The sequence below is a fragment of the Eumetopias jubatus genome, unplaced genomic scaffold (assembly GCF_037043125.1).
Source record: "Eumetopias jubatus isolate StellerSeaLion01/CBP00866 unplaced genomic scaffold, mEumJub1_p1.0 scaffold_3, whole genome shotgun sequence".
In the NCBI taxonomy this organism is placed as follows: Eukaryota; Metazoa; Chordata; class Mammalia; order Carnivora; family Otariidae; genus Eumetopias; species Eumetopias jubatus.
This window is the reverse complement of record NW_028274809.1, coordinates 58191170-58208334: the sequence shown is the minus strand read 5'-3', so window position 1 is coordinate 58208334 and position 17165 is coordinate 58191170. Positions and strand designations below refer to the sequence as shown.

Sequence of the window (17165 nt, the reverse complement as noted above, 5' to 3'; positions counted from 1 at the left end):
CTTCCTGAACACTTGTAATCCTCGACTTGGCTAAAATCCTGCATCACTGTTCACCATCTACAAAGCTCCCTCTGGTGATTTTGGAAAGTCAGTCTGTTTCCTATGGAGTCCAGATGGGATCTGGGTGTAGGATGTATTCTGGCGACATGTAGCCAGTAGTGGAAAGGTCTAGGAATGTGAGGGGACAGTTTCAAGGCCTGGTTATTAACTACCAGTAGATTCTAGTCATGATACATTTTCATTCTGTTGTAAATGTTAATAGGATTTCTGTGTTGTGGGTACCTGTTTGTTTCTACATACCCTGCCTTGTTCTAGAAAGTATCTCAGACTTGCGATGGGCAGATAAGCAAAGTTGTGATCTCATTTCCTCTCTCTCCCAGCTCCTGAAAATCCTATCTTACACTTGAATGACACATCCCAGCCCACAGAACACTTTTGCATTGTCTCGTCTGTGGCTCACAGCAAACTGTGAGGGCGGCAGACCTGGCACTATCTCCATTTTACATTTGAAGACAATAAGGCTTGGAGATGGTAAGTGATGGATGTGCCAGAACTCGAACCAACATCCTTTGATTCCAAGGCTGGGGCTCTTTCCATATTTCATGCAGCCTTTTGATCTGTGGTGCAGAGAGTAATGGGTTAACTTCCAGCAAGTGTTGTGAATAATTCAGAGAATCGCTGCTGTGTGTTCCTTGGACAAAGAATTATTATCCTGGCTTCCTGCAGCATTAGAGGGAACCCAAGCCGGAGCTGTGGCTACAATGAGTGATACAGTCCCTTATTTTGCTAGCTTTGCAGCTGTTGTTAACTGAAAAAAAAAAAAAAATCTTTTTGGAAGGGTAGGGTTGATTGTTAGGCCGTAAATCACTTATCTCCATGGAAAACAGCTTTTTTCACTTACTGTCCAATATCGGTGCACTCCTGTCATTGGTGACTGTCTTCTTCAGTTTCTTCCCTTTGCTGATGTCAGAGAGAAGAGCATTTCTCCCAGCCTGTTCTGACTTATTCAATGTAGGTTTTTCCGTATTGGCCTAAAAGGAAACCACGCAGACTTATATTCATCTCTTGAATTAAAATCATCTACTACAACACTCAGTGGGGACAGCTAGAGTCCTGGAAGCTTGTGATCGAGGTTCTTGGCAACAGGTTGTAAATTCTCTGCAAGTTTTAGATCCAATGTCATTCTTTTTAAGACCCAGACATTTGGGAACAGATGCAGCAATAAATTACATTCATTTTTAATGCAGGAAGAGTCAGTCCCTGATAAAAGTCTCTAAAAATTCAGACCACAATCTGGCCGTAACCAACAGAGCCAGGGTTGGATGGCTCAAAACGAGAAGGGAATTTTAAAGTCTGAGAGGATTCTGCTGGATACTACAAGACTTCCTCCCCCAGAATGTGCCCTGAAGAACAGCTTCTCTCTCCTAACCTTCAGAGCTAACCTGGAGCAAGGGGAAAATTGTCTCTAGTCAAAAGGGTCAGCTGTATGTATTTTAAATCCATCAAAGTTTTAGAAAATAATTCCCTCTGTCTATATTACCGAAGATTTTTCTTTTTCTTTTGAATTTAGGGCAGATTTGAGGTGTAATTTACATCTAGCCAAACTGCTACTTTGTATAGTTCTACAAGTTTTGAAAAACATACAGTCCTGTGACCACCACCACAATCAAGATCCAGGACACGTCCATAACCCCCCAAAGTTCCTGCATGCCCTTGCCTAAGGTGTTTCTCATATTTAATTCCTTTGAAAGCTTAGCTCACAGAGATTGCAGAGTGGACCAAGGTGCTGCTTTAAAATGCTTAGGTATTTTCTCATTTTCCTAGAATTCCTGGGAAAGATCTGTACTATGAAATTGGGATCTCACTTCCTCAGGGTTATTTTAGGGAGCGGGGACACTGAGAGCCCAGCACACAGGACTCGGAAGTAGTAGGCATGTGCCTGGGTCTGACACATGGGGAAACTGGCTTGGTCTGGCCTGGACCCAGGGAGAGCTGGCTTCCCCAAACCCAGAGGTCCTTCCAGCAGACCTTAGAGGCCTTCCAGGCTGGCCCCAGCCCTTCTGAAATGATCTGATTCCAGAGGAGTAGGTGAAGGGCTCAGGAAGTAAAGCTGGGGCAGTTTAGCTTGATACCTCACCCAGGGATTTATTATCAGAGTTAGAGGCAAAGGAAAAGCTAAGAAAAACCCTGAAGCAGGGTACATAGAAGCTCTGTGTTAAGCTGAAAGAGTCCTGGAATAATGATAAAGTATTACTTGCTCGTAGTAACAGCAGTTAACATTTATATAGCATTTACTATGGGCCAGGCACTGTTTTTAGCACTTTTATGTGTATTAATTCAATTAATCCTCATCAGCCCTGTGAGTCATTATTTCCATTCTAGAGACAAGGAGGTAGAGGCACAGGGAGGTAAAATCATTTGCCCCCATCACCCAGCTAGTCAGAGGAGGAGCTAGGATCCAAACCCTGGCAGTGTGATTCCAGAGCCTTCCCTGTAACTTGACAGAAGGGTAAATGTGGGATCTAAAATGCCCCTTGCCCACATTGGGGAGCTGCTGTTAAAGGGTACAAACTTATAACCAGAAGATGAGTAAGTCCTGGAGGAGCACAGCATGGTGATTATAGTTAACAATACTGTATTATAAACTTCAAAGTTGCTAAGAGTCTACATCTTCAATATTCTCACCAGAAAAAAGGAATGATAGTTATGTGATGTGAAAGAGGTGTTATTAGCTAAACCTAAGGTGGTAATTACATTGCAATATAAAAATGTAGCAAATCAACATGTTGTATAACTTAAACTTCCACAATGTTAAATGTCAATTATATCTCAGTTAAAAAAAGTAACAAAATGCCCCTTCCCCACCTGCCTCCAACACTCCCCTGAGCAAGCCTGTTAATATTAGCAGCTTCTCAGCAGTTTCAAAAGTGCTCTTTACGTGTACGGTTCCCGTTTGCTAATGGAGTCATCTTCTACTGCTCTGAAACTTGTTTTTTCAACTTGATGACACATCTTGGACATCTTGGAAAGAGAACTTTTAAAATTACCTACTGTCTTCATTTTAAGGATGAAAAAAGTCTGAGGCCCAGAGAGGTTAAGCAACGTGTCCACCCCAGCTCTCTTAACCTTGGGGTCAGCAATTTTCACTGGCCTCCTGTTATACCTCCAAATTTATTTTGATGCCGGACCTCCTTGGGTGCTAATTCCTCTCACATGGCAGTCCAGAACCCTTAACTGAGCTGTCCCACCAGATAGTGCCCTATGATAGCCACCAACCCACCGTTCCCTTTACTCATCTCTATATCCTATTTCTCTAGGATCTTGCTTTTAGTCACATAATGGATAGAAATGAGTTGACAGGATAAATTTCAGTCATTCTGGTACTACTTGCATGACTCGTATGTCTTCTCAGCTACCTGTATTATTATTTATTTGTATTTTTCATTAAGTCAGTTCACTATATTATTTATACTATTTTCAGTGAATATTTTCTTTTAAATTAACTCACTATTAAATCCATAGTTTGATGTGCTAGTTATAAATTTCAGAACACACATTAAAATCAATACATGCACATTAAAATAAAAAAAAATTAAAACACATACTACCCAGCTAGTGGTATAAAACCACACTTTTGGGGAAATATAGATAAATAAATCCTGCTATGTTAGCCAGATCAGAACTTTTCTTTCCTTTTTTTTTTTTTCCAAGATTTTATTTATTTACTTGAGAAAGAGCACAAGTAGGTGAGGGGCAGAGGGAGAGGAAGAAACAGACTCCCCTCTGAGCAGGGAGCCCAATGTGGGGCTCGATCCCAGGACCCTGGGATCATGACCTGAGCCGAAGGCAGACACTTAACCGACTGAGCCACCCAGGCGCCTCTGGATCAGAACTTTTCAAACTTATCTGAGTGAAGGATCAGTTTTTAAATTTTTTTTTCCAATTTATCTTGGACTGATACTTTTGTAAAATAACAATTAATTATTAGAAAAATGAATTATGGGGCACCAGGGTGGCTCAGTCAGTTAAGCATCCGACTCTTGATTTCGGCTCAGGTCATGATCTCAGGGTCGTGAGATCGAGCTCTATGTTGGGCTCCCCACTGGGCAAGGGGTCTACTTAAGATTCTCTCTCTCACCCCTCCCTCTGTCCCTCCCCCTTCCTGCTTGCACGTGTGTGTGCATGCACTCTCTCTAAAAATAAATAAATAAATATTTTAAAAAAGAATAATGAATTACTTAAAAAAGAGACACACAAAATACAATCTTAGAAACAATAAACATAACACTATTGTCAAATTGCTGTGTTTCTTAATGCTTACTCTTAATTTCTGTACCTGTCTCCTTGGGGCCACTAACTAAGAGCTGGAGGACCACACTGAGTAGCAACAAGCTAATTAATTGTTTGTCCTTCTAACTAGGTTCCAACCTCAAATGGGCTATATAAATGTGTCCCGTGGAAGCCTGTGCAAGAGACTTTCCCTCTCTGAGCCTCAGTTTCCCCAAGTAAAAAGGACCCATCACTGTGAGGCTCCTCAGAAGTAAAGCCTTCACATGCCAAGGGAGGTAAGGGGGCAATGGGGTGCATCTGGGAGCCTTTCTGTATCACCATGTGGAGGGCTGCTGGCTTCCTGTAAGAGGGTGCACTATTTTCTGAGGACAGGTCTATCAAGAGACCAGTGAAGAAATGCCTTTGGAAAGTAGACATCTAAATATAAGGATAGACTTAAAGATTTATTTATTTATTTGAGAGAGAGAGAGAGAAAGAATGAGTAGGAGGGGCAGAGGGAGAGGGAGAGAGAATCTTAAGCAGATTCCACACATGGAATCTGTAGGGCATGGAGCCCTACAAGGGGCTCGAACTCATGACCCTGAGATCACGACCTGAGACGAAACCAAGAGTTGAAGGCTTAACCGAGTGAGCCAGGCACCCCTGCAAGGAAAGACTGAAAGAAGGATGTGAGTGTGGGAGGAAGTGGGGATGGGGGGGTGGATGATAGTTGCCAAAAAAAAAGAGTGGGAAGAAGGGAAAAGTCAGAGAAAAACAAAGAGTGAGTCTGCAGGAAACGTGAATGACTGCATTTCATACATAGACCTGGGTTTCAGGACTGTCCTGTCCAGAAGTTGTGGGAAGGGACAGGATGTTTCCGTGACGGACCTGACAGAGGAAACCCCACAAACGCACATCCCACACGTGTACTTGGCACTGCCTGAGACTTCTGACAACCGGCCCTTCAGGGTCTCAGGCCGGCTTACTTGCAGCGGGGAAACCTGCCGTAAGGTTTTTACGCTAGAGTGCAAATACATGCAAAACAAATGCGTGTGCGCCAGGTTCGACTTCATCTGGCCTGCTTCGTGCACCAGCAGCAGGTGGCAAGGGGCCACTCACCAGAGCAAATGTTGGCGGGGGCGGGGGCGCCGGAGGGGGCGGGACAGGCATCTTGGACAGCTATACTTTCAACAGTCTTGCTGGTCAATCTGTAGAAACAAAGCAAAAAGAAACAAAACTTGGTCATGTATTAGACTTTTTAGTAATACTCTATTCTAATCTTCCATCCCTCCTTCCCACCAAAGTGACAGCTATTCACATTGGCCAACTTTGTTTTTTGTTTTTTTTTTTAAAGATTTTATTTATTTATTTGAGAGAGAGCATGAGAAGGGGGAGGGTCAGAGGGAGAAGCAGACTCCCCGCTGAGCAGGGAGCCTGATGCGGGACTGGATCCCGGGACTCCAGGATCATGACCTGAGCCGAAGGCAGTCGCTTAACCAACTGAGCCACCCAGGCGCCCCCCAACTTTGTTTTTTAGATTTATTTTTTTGAGAGAGAGGGGTGGGGGGGCAGAGGGAGAGAATCTTACGCAGACTCCCTGCTGAGTGCAGAGCCCATGGCAGGGCTTGATCTCAGGACCCTGAAATCATGACCCTGAGCCAAAACCAAGAGTCCAACGCTTAACTGACTGATCCACCCCAGTGCCCCCAGGCCAGTTCTTATAAGGGGTGTAATCGCCTTTACAACATTTGCTAAGATGTTACTCTTCTGGAAGGATCCTAGCAGGGGAGGTTTCTGAGCCCAAATGCCTTAAGATATTGGAAGCAAAACTGGTGCCTCACACTGCTCAATTCCCTTACCCACCAAAGCAGGTCCGGGGAATGACACCAGGAGGGACCTGCGCCTGGAGCCTGCGTGAGCTGGAAGGTGATCAAAAAACGGCTAGAAATGTATCCTGGCAAATCTGATGTGCCCCTGGCTTCTCAGTTCCACCATGACATCCTTTCTTCCTCTCCACTCCCACCCACTCCGCGCCCACTGGTTTTCTTCTTGCAAATGCTTGGCATTCTCCTGGGTCTGGGCACGCACTGTAGGAATGCAAAGACGAATATTTTTCTGGTCTTGCCCTCAAAGGTCTTACAGTCCTCCAGGGGAAGAGGGAAGGAATAAGGTAAGGCAGGCAGCTAAGATGGGCAAGGGGCATCTTTGTGCTGCTTGGCATTTCCTTATAGGATCGAAGTTTTTTAAAAGAGGGGAAAAAAGAGACGAGGTCCAAACCTCTGAGTCTGAGGCTGTTTACTAGAAATACACTTCATTAGAAAAGCTTTCTGCATAGTGTGACGGCTCTGGAAACAAGGGGAAGCCAGACTGTGACTGGCTGGGGGAGTGCAGGGAAGACGGGGCCGAAGGGGGCAGCCTGGCAAACATCAGGGGCTGAAGAACCTACGGGGTGAGCGAGGAAGCTTCCCAGCACTTCCACCAGCCATGACCATGACCCTGCCCCCCGCGAGTTCTGTCCCTGAGACCCAGGTCCCAGCACAGGGCCATGCGCTCTCACCCCCAAGTAATCCTGGCTCCTCCCACTCAGTCCTCGCTACTCAAGTGTGGTCCTGGCTCAGCAGCAAGGGCATCACCCCGAGCTGTTAGAAATATCACACCTCAGCCCCTCTCTCCACCCACCGAATTTGTTTCCGCACTTTAACAAGATCCGGCGGTGACCCGTGGGCACTAAAATTTGAGCCGCCTGTTGTAGAATCTGAGCCTTAAGCCAGTGCGCAGCCTGGGACACTCCCCACCTGAACCACACGGAACATGTGTCCTGAATTTCAAACAGCACAATTATCTTCCTTTTGTTCTCCATCTCTCTTAATGGAAAAAAAAATTACTATTTTTTATTTAGAATTTAAAAATTTCAGTTCAACCACAAAGTTAATGTGGAAAACTTACCCCTTGAAACACTACTTTCTATTCAAATACTGCTAGATGGCTTGCTTCCTGTGAACAGACAGGGAAGGCAAAATCTAAAAGGACATGGCTGGACTTGTGAAGGCTGCTGGAAGGCGGAATTAAGACAGTTTGGAACAGTTCCGTTCCAAGGCGACCACTATGAAATGAAGCTGCAAAAACGCCGCGGCAGCCACAGCTGTCCCTCACTGACAGTCCATTGGCACGCAGGCGCCTACCGCGTCTCGAACTCCTGCATCGACGGTGCCAACTAGCATGAGCCCGCTCATCTCCCAGGGCACACCGCGACTCCGAGGACCTGAGCAACTCACTGAAAGACCATCATTCATTCACAGCAAGTCCTCTCAATCCCTGGTCTTTCTTGAGCAGCATTTTTGGGCAGGGAAAGAGCTCACTAGTGTTAAAGCTCAATCCTTTTCAATAAGAGACTGGGTCAGACAAAGCTTCTTTTTAAAACGTGTTCCTTCAGTTGGCCTTTTCTGCATGACACCAGTTTATCACCTGTGGGGCCAAGTGGGCGGTGTGACCAGTGCTGAGGGCCTGTGCTAGGAAGCCTGTCCTGGGGCAGAAGGCACCCGAGGCCTCACTGTCGCACGTGTCCTAGGACCAGGAGGAAGGATGGGGATCGGAAACTGGATTCAGGTGCAACGAACTGTGAAAGATGCTGCAGCCAAAGCAGTGGTATTAAAGGAGCTGGAGAAAGCAGCTTACCAAGGAAGGGGGTGGCCAAGGCCACCTGGAGGGCCCCAGGGGTGTGCCCCATGGAACAGATCATCCACGTGCTTGGTGGACGAAACCACCCTCAACCCCCTAATGCACTGTGTCGGACTCCCCCATTCACCAGCTAACCAGTCAATCCCATTATCCTAACACCGAGCAAGGAAGGAGTGGATTCTCTCTGGTCAACGACTAGGAACCTCTTAAGGGCCTTGTTCTCATGAGTCAGTCCCCAGTTGTAAAGATCAGGTTGAACTCCTGTCCGATACATCTCAGGGGCCAGACTGGGGTATAGGGAGCCTTTCACGGGATGGCCACCTGTCAGGCCTCTTTAATCTAGTTGTTATACAGCTTTCTGCTGTGGCTGTTATGGTTCTGTCTGTGCATGAACTGACTTATAAATAAACCTGTGGACCACAGAGGCTCGGCCTCCCCCCACCTCCACTTCCCACCCCAGCGGCCCCAGCTCAACCACGGGGGGAGGATCTGCGGCTGAGTGCCCTCACCATTCTCTCCACTGCTGTGGCCACATCCCAGCCCCCATCGCGCCTCCTCCCCCCCTCCTCCTCATCCTCCAGGTAAACTACTCCCACCCGAGTGCTCGAAGGTGCTCGCTTCAGGGGTCTCTCTGCTCCTTCCTGCTCGTCTGGCCTTGTCCAGGGTGGGGCCTTGAGGGGAGCTTTTGAGAAACCCCAGACTCCAATCTTGCCACCTTAACCGCCCGGGTCAAAGAAGACCAACTCCTGTCCCCCATGTGAGGCTCATTCCTGGCTGCCTTCCCACCGGGCTGTGAATTCCACCAGCTCTCCTTCATACCTGGTCCAAAGGAGGGTTCTCACTAAATACGTGTGAAGTGAAAGAGCCGGGTATCGCACAAGCAAGCCATGTGCTGGCCATTGGAACAGCTCCCAGCATCAACCCCGAGGTTTGGGCGAAGAATGAGCCCTATGTCAGAAGGGCTCGCTAGCCTTAAGTCCCAGGACCTGCTTTGCTGGCAGAGTGACTTCACCAGTGAAGCAGCACCCAAAGCCTTGGGAGAGTCAGGGCTTTCCTCCTCTCATGGAGTTAAGAGCCCACATCAGAACCAGAAATGGACCTTCCCGAAGGACCTCACAGCAGCATAGATCCTAATGGACCAGGCATTCCTAACCTGGATCCTTATACCTGCAGGGTCTGTGGACAAAATTCAAGGGTTTGTGTACTTGAATGAAAAAAAAAAAGGACCTATTTAGTTCCCCTAAGCTCGAACTAAAATTTAGCATTTCCTTCAATTATAAATGTAGGCTGAAAACCACAGTACCTGAAACTTTTTCACTAACAGTTTTTCACGTGATATTTCCACATCATATTGTAATTGTCACAGATCTCTTTTGAAATTATGGCAGTGTTTCAGTCTGTTGCTAGATCTTGTTGTACATACTTCGATATAACTAGTTTCCTTTGTATCCTCTGTATTTTGTTTTATGCATCTAATAAGTCAGAGGAGTTCTTTGGGCTTTATCAGACACTAGTGTGGTGTATGGATGAAAAAGGTTTGCATCCCTATGAGGACATGAGACCAGGGTCAGGAACAGATGACTCTGAATCTTTGCTGTGATGCCTAACAACCTGGGATAAGAGACTACCCTCTCTGGGCCCCCCTTTCCTGCCTGTGGCATGGGGTTGTGGGAGGATGAACGGAATGGTTCACAGTGAGCCCCCCGATGGGTCAACGACCAACAGATGGGTCTAGATCTGTCTTCCTTGAAGGTGAGCATGGGTCCTGCTGGTGTGAGTGCTGCTCGAGCACCTGGCAAAGGAGGCACTGACCCGGCGCCTGAGCCAAGGTCCTGGTTTTGCCCAGAGTGCCCCATGGATAGAGCTGCGCAGAGCGGGATGGAGGCAGCCTGAGACTTGGCCTTGCTGCATTTGGTTCTTCCTTTGGGAAGAGCACGACAGGAAAGACAGCCTTGTCCTGGGGCCAGGAGGGGCTCTAGAACAGGGGAAATATAACTAAGGCAGGGGTTCCCAAAATATGGCTTATCTCTTGCATCAGAATCAGCTGTGAACTTTTTGAGAACAACATGTCCTGCTTCCCCCCCTAGTTAGGCTCCATAAAGTTGAAGGATCCCTGACCCACCCTTTGCTGATTCTCTCCTCCCACCCTACCCCCAACCTTGGACATTGAACTTTTAAGGATATACACTTTTGAGAATTAATTTCTTTTAAAGAATCATTTCTGTGTTTAAATAACTTTGACCAGAGGGAGAAAAGCCGACTTGTCTAAAATGTTCACATTGCATGTTGAATTTTATGTGCCTAAGGAAAACCACAGGGATGGAAAAGGCTTTTTTGTTTTCACACACAGTGGTAAGGGTTGAACTGTGTCCCTCCCAAATTCATGCACTGAAGTCTTAACCTAACCCCAGTACCTCAGAAGGTGACTGTATTCAGAGATAGGGCCTTTAAAGAGGTAATTAAGTTGGAATGAGTCCATTAGAGTGGGCCCTAGTCCAATATGACTAGGGTTCTTATAAGAAGAGGAAGAGACACAAGGGATGTGTGAGCACAGAGAAAAGGCCATGTGAGGACACAGGGAAAGGTGGTCGTCAGCAAGCCTGGAAGAGAGGCCTTGGGGGAAACCGAACCTGCCAAGGCTTTGATCTTGGACTTCTAACCTCCAGAATGGTGAGATGATAGAATTCTGCTGTTTGAGTCACCCAATCTGTGTTTTTGTTTTTGTTGTTGTTGTTGTTGTTACAGCAGCCCTAGCAAACTAATAAACACAGATTTCACAATACATGTCCATCTTTTATCCATTGTAGACATTATAAGATAATCACTTTTTTTGAACTCAGGACCCTGAGATCAAAACATGAGCTGAGATCAAGAGTCAGATGCTTAACTGACTGAGCCCCCCAGGTGCCCCAAGATAATGGCTTTTGAATAGAATACCCATCAACTGATTTCTCACCCAAGATATCTCTAGATTCTCATATACTGAAGAAATTAAAAATCAACCTGAACCCTGGGGTATGTGATTGACTGCCAAAGTTTTATTTAATAACTGAATGAATCATTCAAAAATCATGAAATTTTAGTTGGAAAAACCACTGAGGTGAGGGTAGGGATCTACCAATAAACCTTTTATAAGGGAATTGGCACTATGGATTAAGAGAACAGAGCAGAATATTTTGCATAAAGAGCTTTAAGAATTCATTAATTGGGGGCGCCTGGGTGACTCAGTTGGTTAAGCGACTGCCTTCGGCTCAGGTCATGATCCTGGAGTCCTGGGATCGAGTCCCACATTGGGGTCCCTGCTCAGCGGGGAGTCTGCTTCTCCCTCTGACTCCCTCACATGCTCTCTGTCTCTCATTCTCTCTCTCTCAAATAAATAAATAAAATCTTTAAAAAAAAAAGAATTCATTAATTGGCTCTTCTATGTTGCCTACACACACAGACACACACACACTCTCTCTCTCTCTCTCTCTATATATATATATACACACACACACACAAATATTTAGAAATTCTGGAATTTCCTAGTTCTGTGAAAGAAATCGTTGACTTTGTTGGTTTTACTATAATGTTATTAGGTCAACATCATGGTTTAAAACTTACATTAGACAGCATCACACAATGACCCCAGACCAACCAGGGCATCTTGTGGCTGAAAGCCAATTGCTAAAGATGCAATATTAGTTATGACAGACACCTTGTGAGAAAGAGTGACTTGTTCATTCCACTTCCCATCATACGGGGGACATATTCTCCCCAGGGGCATGGCCAGCTAAAGGCTCAACCACAGCCCACAGTTCAGTCCAGACTTGCCCTAGGAAATTTAGGTTTTTCTCTTCAGTGTGTTCATCCAAGAACACATGATTATCTCTGAATGTAAAATGATTAAGATCAAGAGAATTGGCTAGTCATTTAAGTAAACGGTTTCTTAGTCTCATAATTATAGCCAACTTAAAAGTCATTCTAGAGCATAATGTGTGAGGCCTACATTACAGAATGATATGAGGAGGGGAAAGATTTCCAATGCTGTCTAGTGAAAACATCTGATAATCCTCAGAAGCCTGGCCTCTAATCCTGAGTGGGGAGTGAATCGGCCAAGTTCTATTAAGGGGGGATAAAGGCAGGTTTGTCCAGCTATATTTTATCACCATTTTGGATTATTCAAAAATATAAAGCATTTTGCTATATACATCTTGCCAATGGTCACCCTTAAATACTATCTTACCTAAAATGAATGGAAAAAGTAAACTTTTTTTTTTTTTTTGCAAAAAATTGGAATCAATAGAAGAGTATTTTATTTGCTGTGTGTGTGAGGGGGGTGGTTAACAGAAATAATACAACTGGACAGATCTAAAGGTCCAAATGTTCTCTTCTCCTGTTACTTTCTATTCTGTATCTTATTTTTATTTAGATTCATTTATGTTTTACTTTATATATAATGTTCTTAACTCATTTTAATGTACTTCTCACATACTCTTGGCTTCTTCAGGTTAGATTAAGATTCAAATAGATCCCTCAAAACCTCTCCCCAGAATTAATACCTCATAAATAAAGAAGTCCTTCAAGGTATCAAACTCATAACAGAAGATTCCAAGGCTCAGCACCTCATTATGCCCTACACTAGTCCCTGTAACACCCCTATTTGACCTGCGAGAAAACCCTATCGTTGAAGATGGAGGCTTGTTCAGAGCCTCTGAGCCATAAACAATATTGTTATCCCTTGCCACCCTGTTGTTCCTAATCCTCATACTTTACTGACCTCCATCCCCACTGAACACAAAATTTTCACTGTCATCAATTTATGTAGTGCTACCTTTAGCATCCCTAAAGATAAGGCCTGCCCATCAGTTTGCCTTCACTTGGGAAGGAAAACAATACACTTGCATGGTAATGCCCCAGGGTTTTACTGAGAGTCCTTCTTGAAAACCTTAAAAGCTGACTTAGATGACAAAGTTTTCTGGAGGCTCTACCTTGTTACCATAGGTAGATGACTTGTTTCTCTGCTCCTTTTGCCAAGCCTCTTCACTGGAGGAAAGCAGCCACCTGTTAAAACTTTTAGCCTTAAAGGGATATAAAGTCTCTAAGGAAAAATTGCAGTTTGTTCAGACTCAGGTTCTGTATTTAGGACACCTGAGTTTGGAAAAGCACTATATTTAGATTCGGATAGGCTGAGTAGTATCTCGAACTTCCCAAAAGCTAAAACTAAGCACCAATTATGAGATTTTCTCAGGCTAGCTGGCTACAGTCAAAATTGGATTCCAGACTTCTCTCTTATGGCCCAACCCCTATATATTTTACTAAAAAACAAGCCTGACCCTATTATTTGGGAAGATCAAGATAACACAGACTAGGGGGCCTTAAAGAAAAGCTTAATAAAGCTCCCTGACCTTGGGCATCCCAATTACCAGGTTCCTTTCTTTCCTTTTTGTGACAGGGAAGAGACTGCCCTTGGAGCACTCACCAAAAAATATGGAAACCGTCATCGAGCCATAGGGCTCGATATTATAGCCAACAACTGGAACCTGAGGCACAAGGATAGCCCCCTTGTCTCAGAGCCATTCCTGCCGCTACCTTTTTGGTTGAGGCAACTAAAGAAACAATCATGGCTCCCCCCCCAACCGTCTCTGTGTCCTTTGCAATAGAGGCCCTTCTGAATTCTCACCACACTCAACACCTTTCATCCAGTCACTTCACCTCCTGGGAAAATCCCCCACTAACTGTTCATCGTGTAACTCTTTCTTGCTGCAATACCCTTAACCAAGCCATTCTTCTTTCCCCCTTCACTGATGAAGCCTTTCACAACTGCTTGATGCTGACACAGCACCTTTTGACTCCTTGGAATAATTTACAGAAAATTTCTCAAATCAATGCAGATCTTTCATGGTCTACTGATGGGTCTTATTCAAAGGGTGAAAATGGTAAATATGCTGGGCACACTATTACAACTCTTTTTAAAAGAGTTCTTTTACCTTTAACCCAACAGGCTGAATTATAGGCTCCTACTCAGTCTTGAACCTTGGCTGAAGGCAAAACCACAGACATCTACACTGACAGTCGGTATGCCTTTGGGGATGTTATGGAAACAGCTGGATGTCTTACCTCTAATGGAAGAAAATTACAAATGGCTCTTATGTCCAAAATTTATTAGATGGCCATACTTTTACCAGCTGCTCCGGCTAGTGTTAAAGTCCCTGGGCATTCTACACCTGACTCCCTGGAGGCCAAAGGAAACCACCTTGCTGATGTTTCTGTTAAAAACACTGCTCTTAAAGGAACCAATAACCAAACCTCAGTCATGGTCCAAAAGGATGTTCCTCCAAAAACTGACAAGAGATACCCAACAACTGGCCCCAGAGAGGAAAAAAACAATATTGGAAATCTAATAATTGCTGGTTCAATAAAACAGACAGAACTCTGGCTTGAACCAAATAACAATGCAGTCCTGCCAAAGACTCTAAAATTCCCATTGCTAACTGCTGTACATGCATGAAATCCTTGGTCTACTGATAAAATGAGAGACTTTATGAAATAATACTGGTGGGGAAACATCCATAAGGCTGCAAAAGTGCACACCTTGCTTGTCCTACCTGTCTAAGATGCGATCTTGGGAGTCACATCCACACTGCTCCCAGGCATTTTTTAAATTCTCCGTTGGACCATGAGAGGTTTGGCAGATAGGTTTTACTCGGCTCCTCCCATCTCATGGATAAAAATATGTTTTAGTCATGGTTTGTACGTTTTCTTGCTGGGTTGGAAACTTTCCCTTTAGCCAGGCTACCCCCACTTTTGTGGCTAAAATCCTATTAGAAAAGATCATTCCTTCCTGGGGAACCCTTCTTGAGCTCCACAGTGACCCAGGAACTCACTTACCGAGCAAGTGCTTCAACAGGTCTGTGCTGAGTGGCGGGTGCCTCAGCACTTTCACTGTGCTCCCCACCTTAAATCCCCAGGGCTAGTCCAATGCACAAATAACGTTATTAAGACTCAGCTGGTGAGGTGTCTGGGTGGCTCATTTGGTTAAGCATCCGACTCCTGATTTTGGCTCAGGTCATGATCTCAGGATCATGAGATCGAGCCCTGTGTCTGGCTCTGAGCTTAGCAGGACGTCTGCTTGAGGTTCTCTCTCTCCCTCTTCCAGTGCCCCTCCCCCTCTGCATGTGCGCACGTGTGTGCGCACTCTCTCTCTCAAAATAAATCAATCTTAAGAAAAGAAAAAAAAAGACTCAGTTGGTAAAATTTGTAGAGACCTTTCAAATAACCTGGGCAAAAGTATTGCCGTTGATCCCTCTAAATCTCTGAATCCAACCCTTTGGAACTCATAAACTGTCATCCTTTGAGAATGTCACAGGGTGCCTGATGCATCTGGCTCCCACCTCTTTTGACAGCTGATGAAAGGAGATACACTTCAATATTGTAAAAGCCTAGTTGCTTCTGTTGAAAAGGGCCCAGCTTTAACAGAACAATATCTTCACAGCTCCCGGGAGATGAAGATCTTAAATACCACATGGCAGTTGCAACCCAGAAATTTCATCTGTTGGAAAAGACACCTCCATAAGAAAAAACACCTCATTGGAAGGGCCCCTCTTGGTACTGTTAGCCAACCCTTGTGCCACACCAAACTTCCGGGAATAGACTCCTAGATTCACACATCACACCTAAAGAAGGCACCAAACCCTGACTGGACCTGCACACCAATTGGTGGTCTGAAAGTAAAGATTTTGGGGCACGGAAGAGGTGACAACAGAGACAGCCTTCCCAAGATTGCTGCCCCAGGCCTATATATCCTTTTCTCTTTGTTACTTCTTACTATATTTTCTCCCCTTCTGCCTTGGACAGATAGTGCTCTTATCCACATTTCCTAATCTATTACAAAAGGAGGAAATGCCTCTGATTGTTACCAGAAACCTTGATCTGTCCAGGACCACAGTGACCCCTTAGCTTATCCTATCAGTAGTTTTGCTGGAATCCCATATGTTACTGCATGCCTAAACTGTTCCTCAGGTCCCTTTCATAAGGCTAGAATACTATATCCATACACCCTTGCTCCCTGCCTCAATTTAACCCAACCTTTGGTTGGAGAAATGAGCTCTCTTGAATATACATATATATAAAGGACATTGTGCACAGCCAGTGTAAGTTAGACCATTGGTAAGCTGGCTGTCATATCTATATGTTTAGGAAGACTTTCCGTATGTGATAACATGGTATTTGAGTCTGGGCTGAATGATGCTAATGCCTCTACATAGACAAATGGGTCCAGAAATGCTCATACTTATGAGGCAGCCCTATGTGCAGCTCTTGGCTACTCTTCTGTATGTGGAGGCTTTGGTAATGGCCCCTATGCTTGGGCAACTCATTGTCCTGACAGCTGGAGGATGAGAGGACAGTGTGCTCCTGCTGTACTCACTGAGCTCTGTTTTCTCCTCAACAAAAGAGCAGTTTACCAATGGTCCACCTCACTAAACTTTCATGGCTGCAATAAATGAGAACTTCTAGGAGGTGCATATGGCTCGGGTTTGCCTCTGTAAAGAGAGCCTTCACCCTTCAGTCTAATGAACGCATGATCAGACATCTCTCCCTGACATTAGGAGAGCTGGCTGATTCCATAGTCAAAGCCGGAGCGGCCCCACAAGGATCATGTAACTCACTGGCTAACGTAGTTCGGGATAGGGGCACCTGGGTGGCTGAGTTGGTTAAGCGACTGCCTTCGGCTCAGGTCATGATCCTGGCATCCTAGGATCGAGTCCCACATCGGGCTCCCTGCTCATTGGGGAGTCTGCTTCTCCCTCTGACCCTCCCCCCTCTCATGCTCTCTCATATAAATAAATTTTAAAAATCTTTAAAAAAAATAAAGTAGTTAGGGATAATCACAGAGCCCTCGATTACCTGCTTGCTGAGCAAGGAAGCATTTGGGTGATAGTAAACACAGGGATAAGCTCCTCTGGGGAAGTAGAAACCCAATGGCACAAATTTAGAGAACAGGCACACTGGCTACAACAGGTTTCATCTAATTCTCCATGTTCCTTTGATCTGTTCGGTTGGCTACCTTCAGGCCCAGGATCACGGTTCAGAACCATCATATAATTTGAAATTGTCATGTTGCTTTTAATTATGTTTTGTATAATTATTTTAAGGTTTTGTATCTGTTGCCTGTCAAAACTTTGTAGGAACGATACCCGATAAGGTGGAAAGGGCCCCTCAAGATGACCTCTAATGTG

General features: G+C 45.0%; 1 protein-coding gene across 6 annotated transcripts in view; it reads right to left on the bottom strand.

Annotated features, from left to right (window-relative positions):
• WIPF1 (WAS/WASL interacting protein family member 1) overlaps window positions 1-17165 on the bottom strand; it is a 76136-nt gene that overhangs the window by 19153 nt on the left and 39818 nt on the right. For all 6 annotated transcript variants that reach the window (XM_028123695.2, XM_028123690.2, XM_028123683.2 and 3 more), the window contains 2 exons: window positions 5389-5477; window positions 902-1031 (listed from right to left, as the gene is read on the bottom strand). In XM_028123695.2, coding sequence (XP_027979496.1) covers window positions 902-1031; window positions 5389-5439 — 181 coding nt within the window. In that variant the 5' untranslated portion in view covers window positions 5440-5477. The remainder of the gene's footprint in view (window positions 1-901; window positions 1032-5388; window positions 5478-17165) is intronic.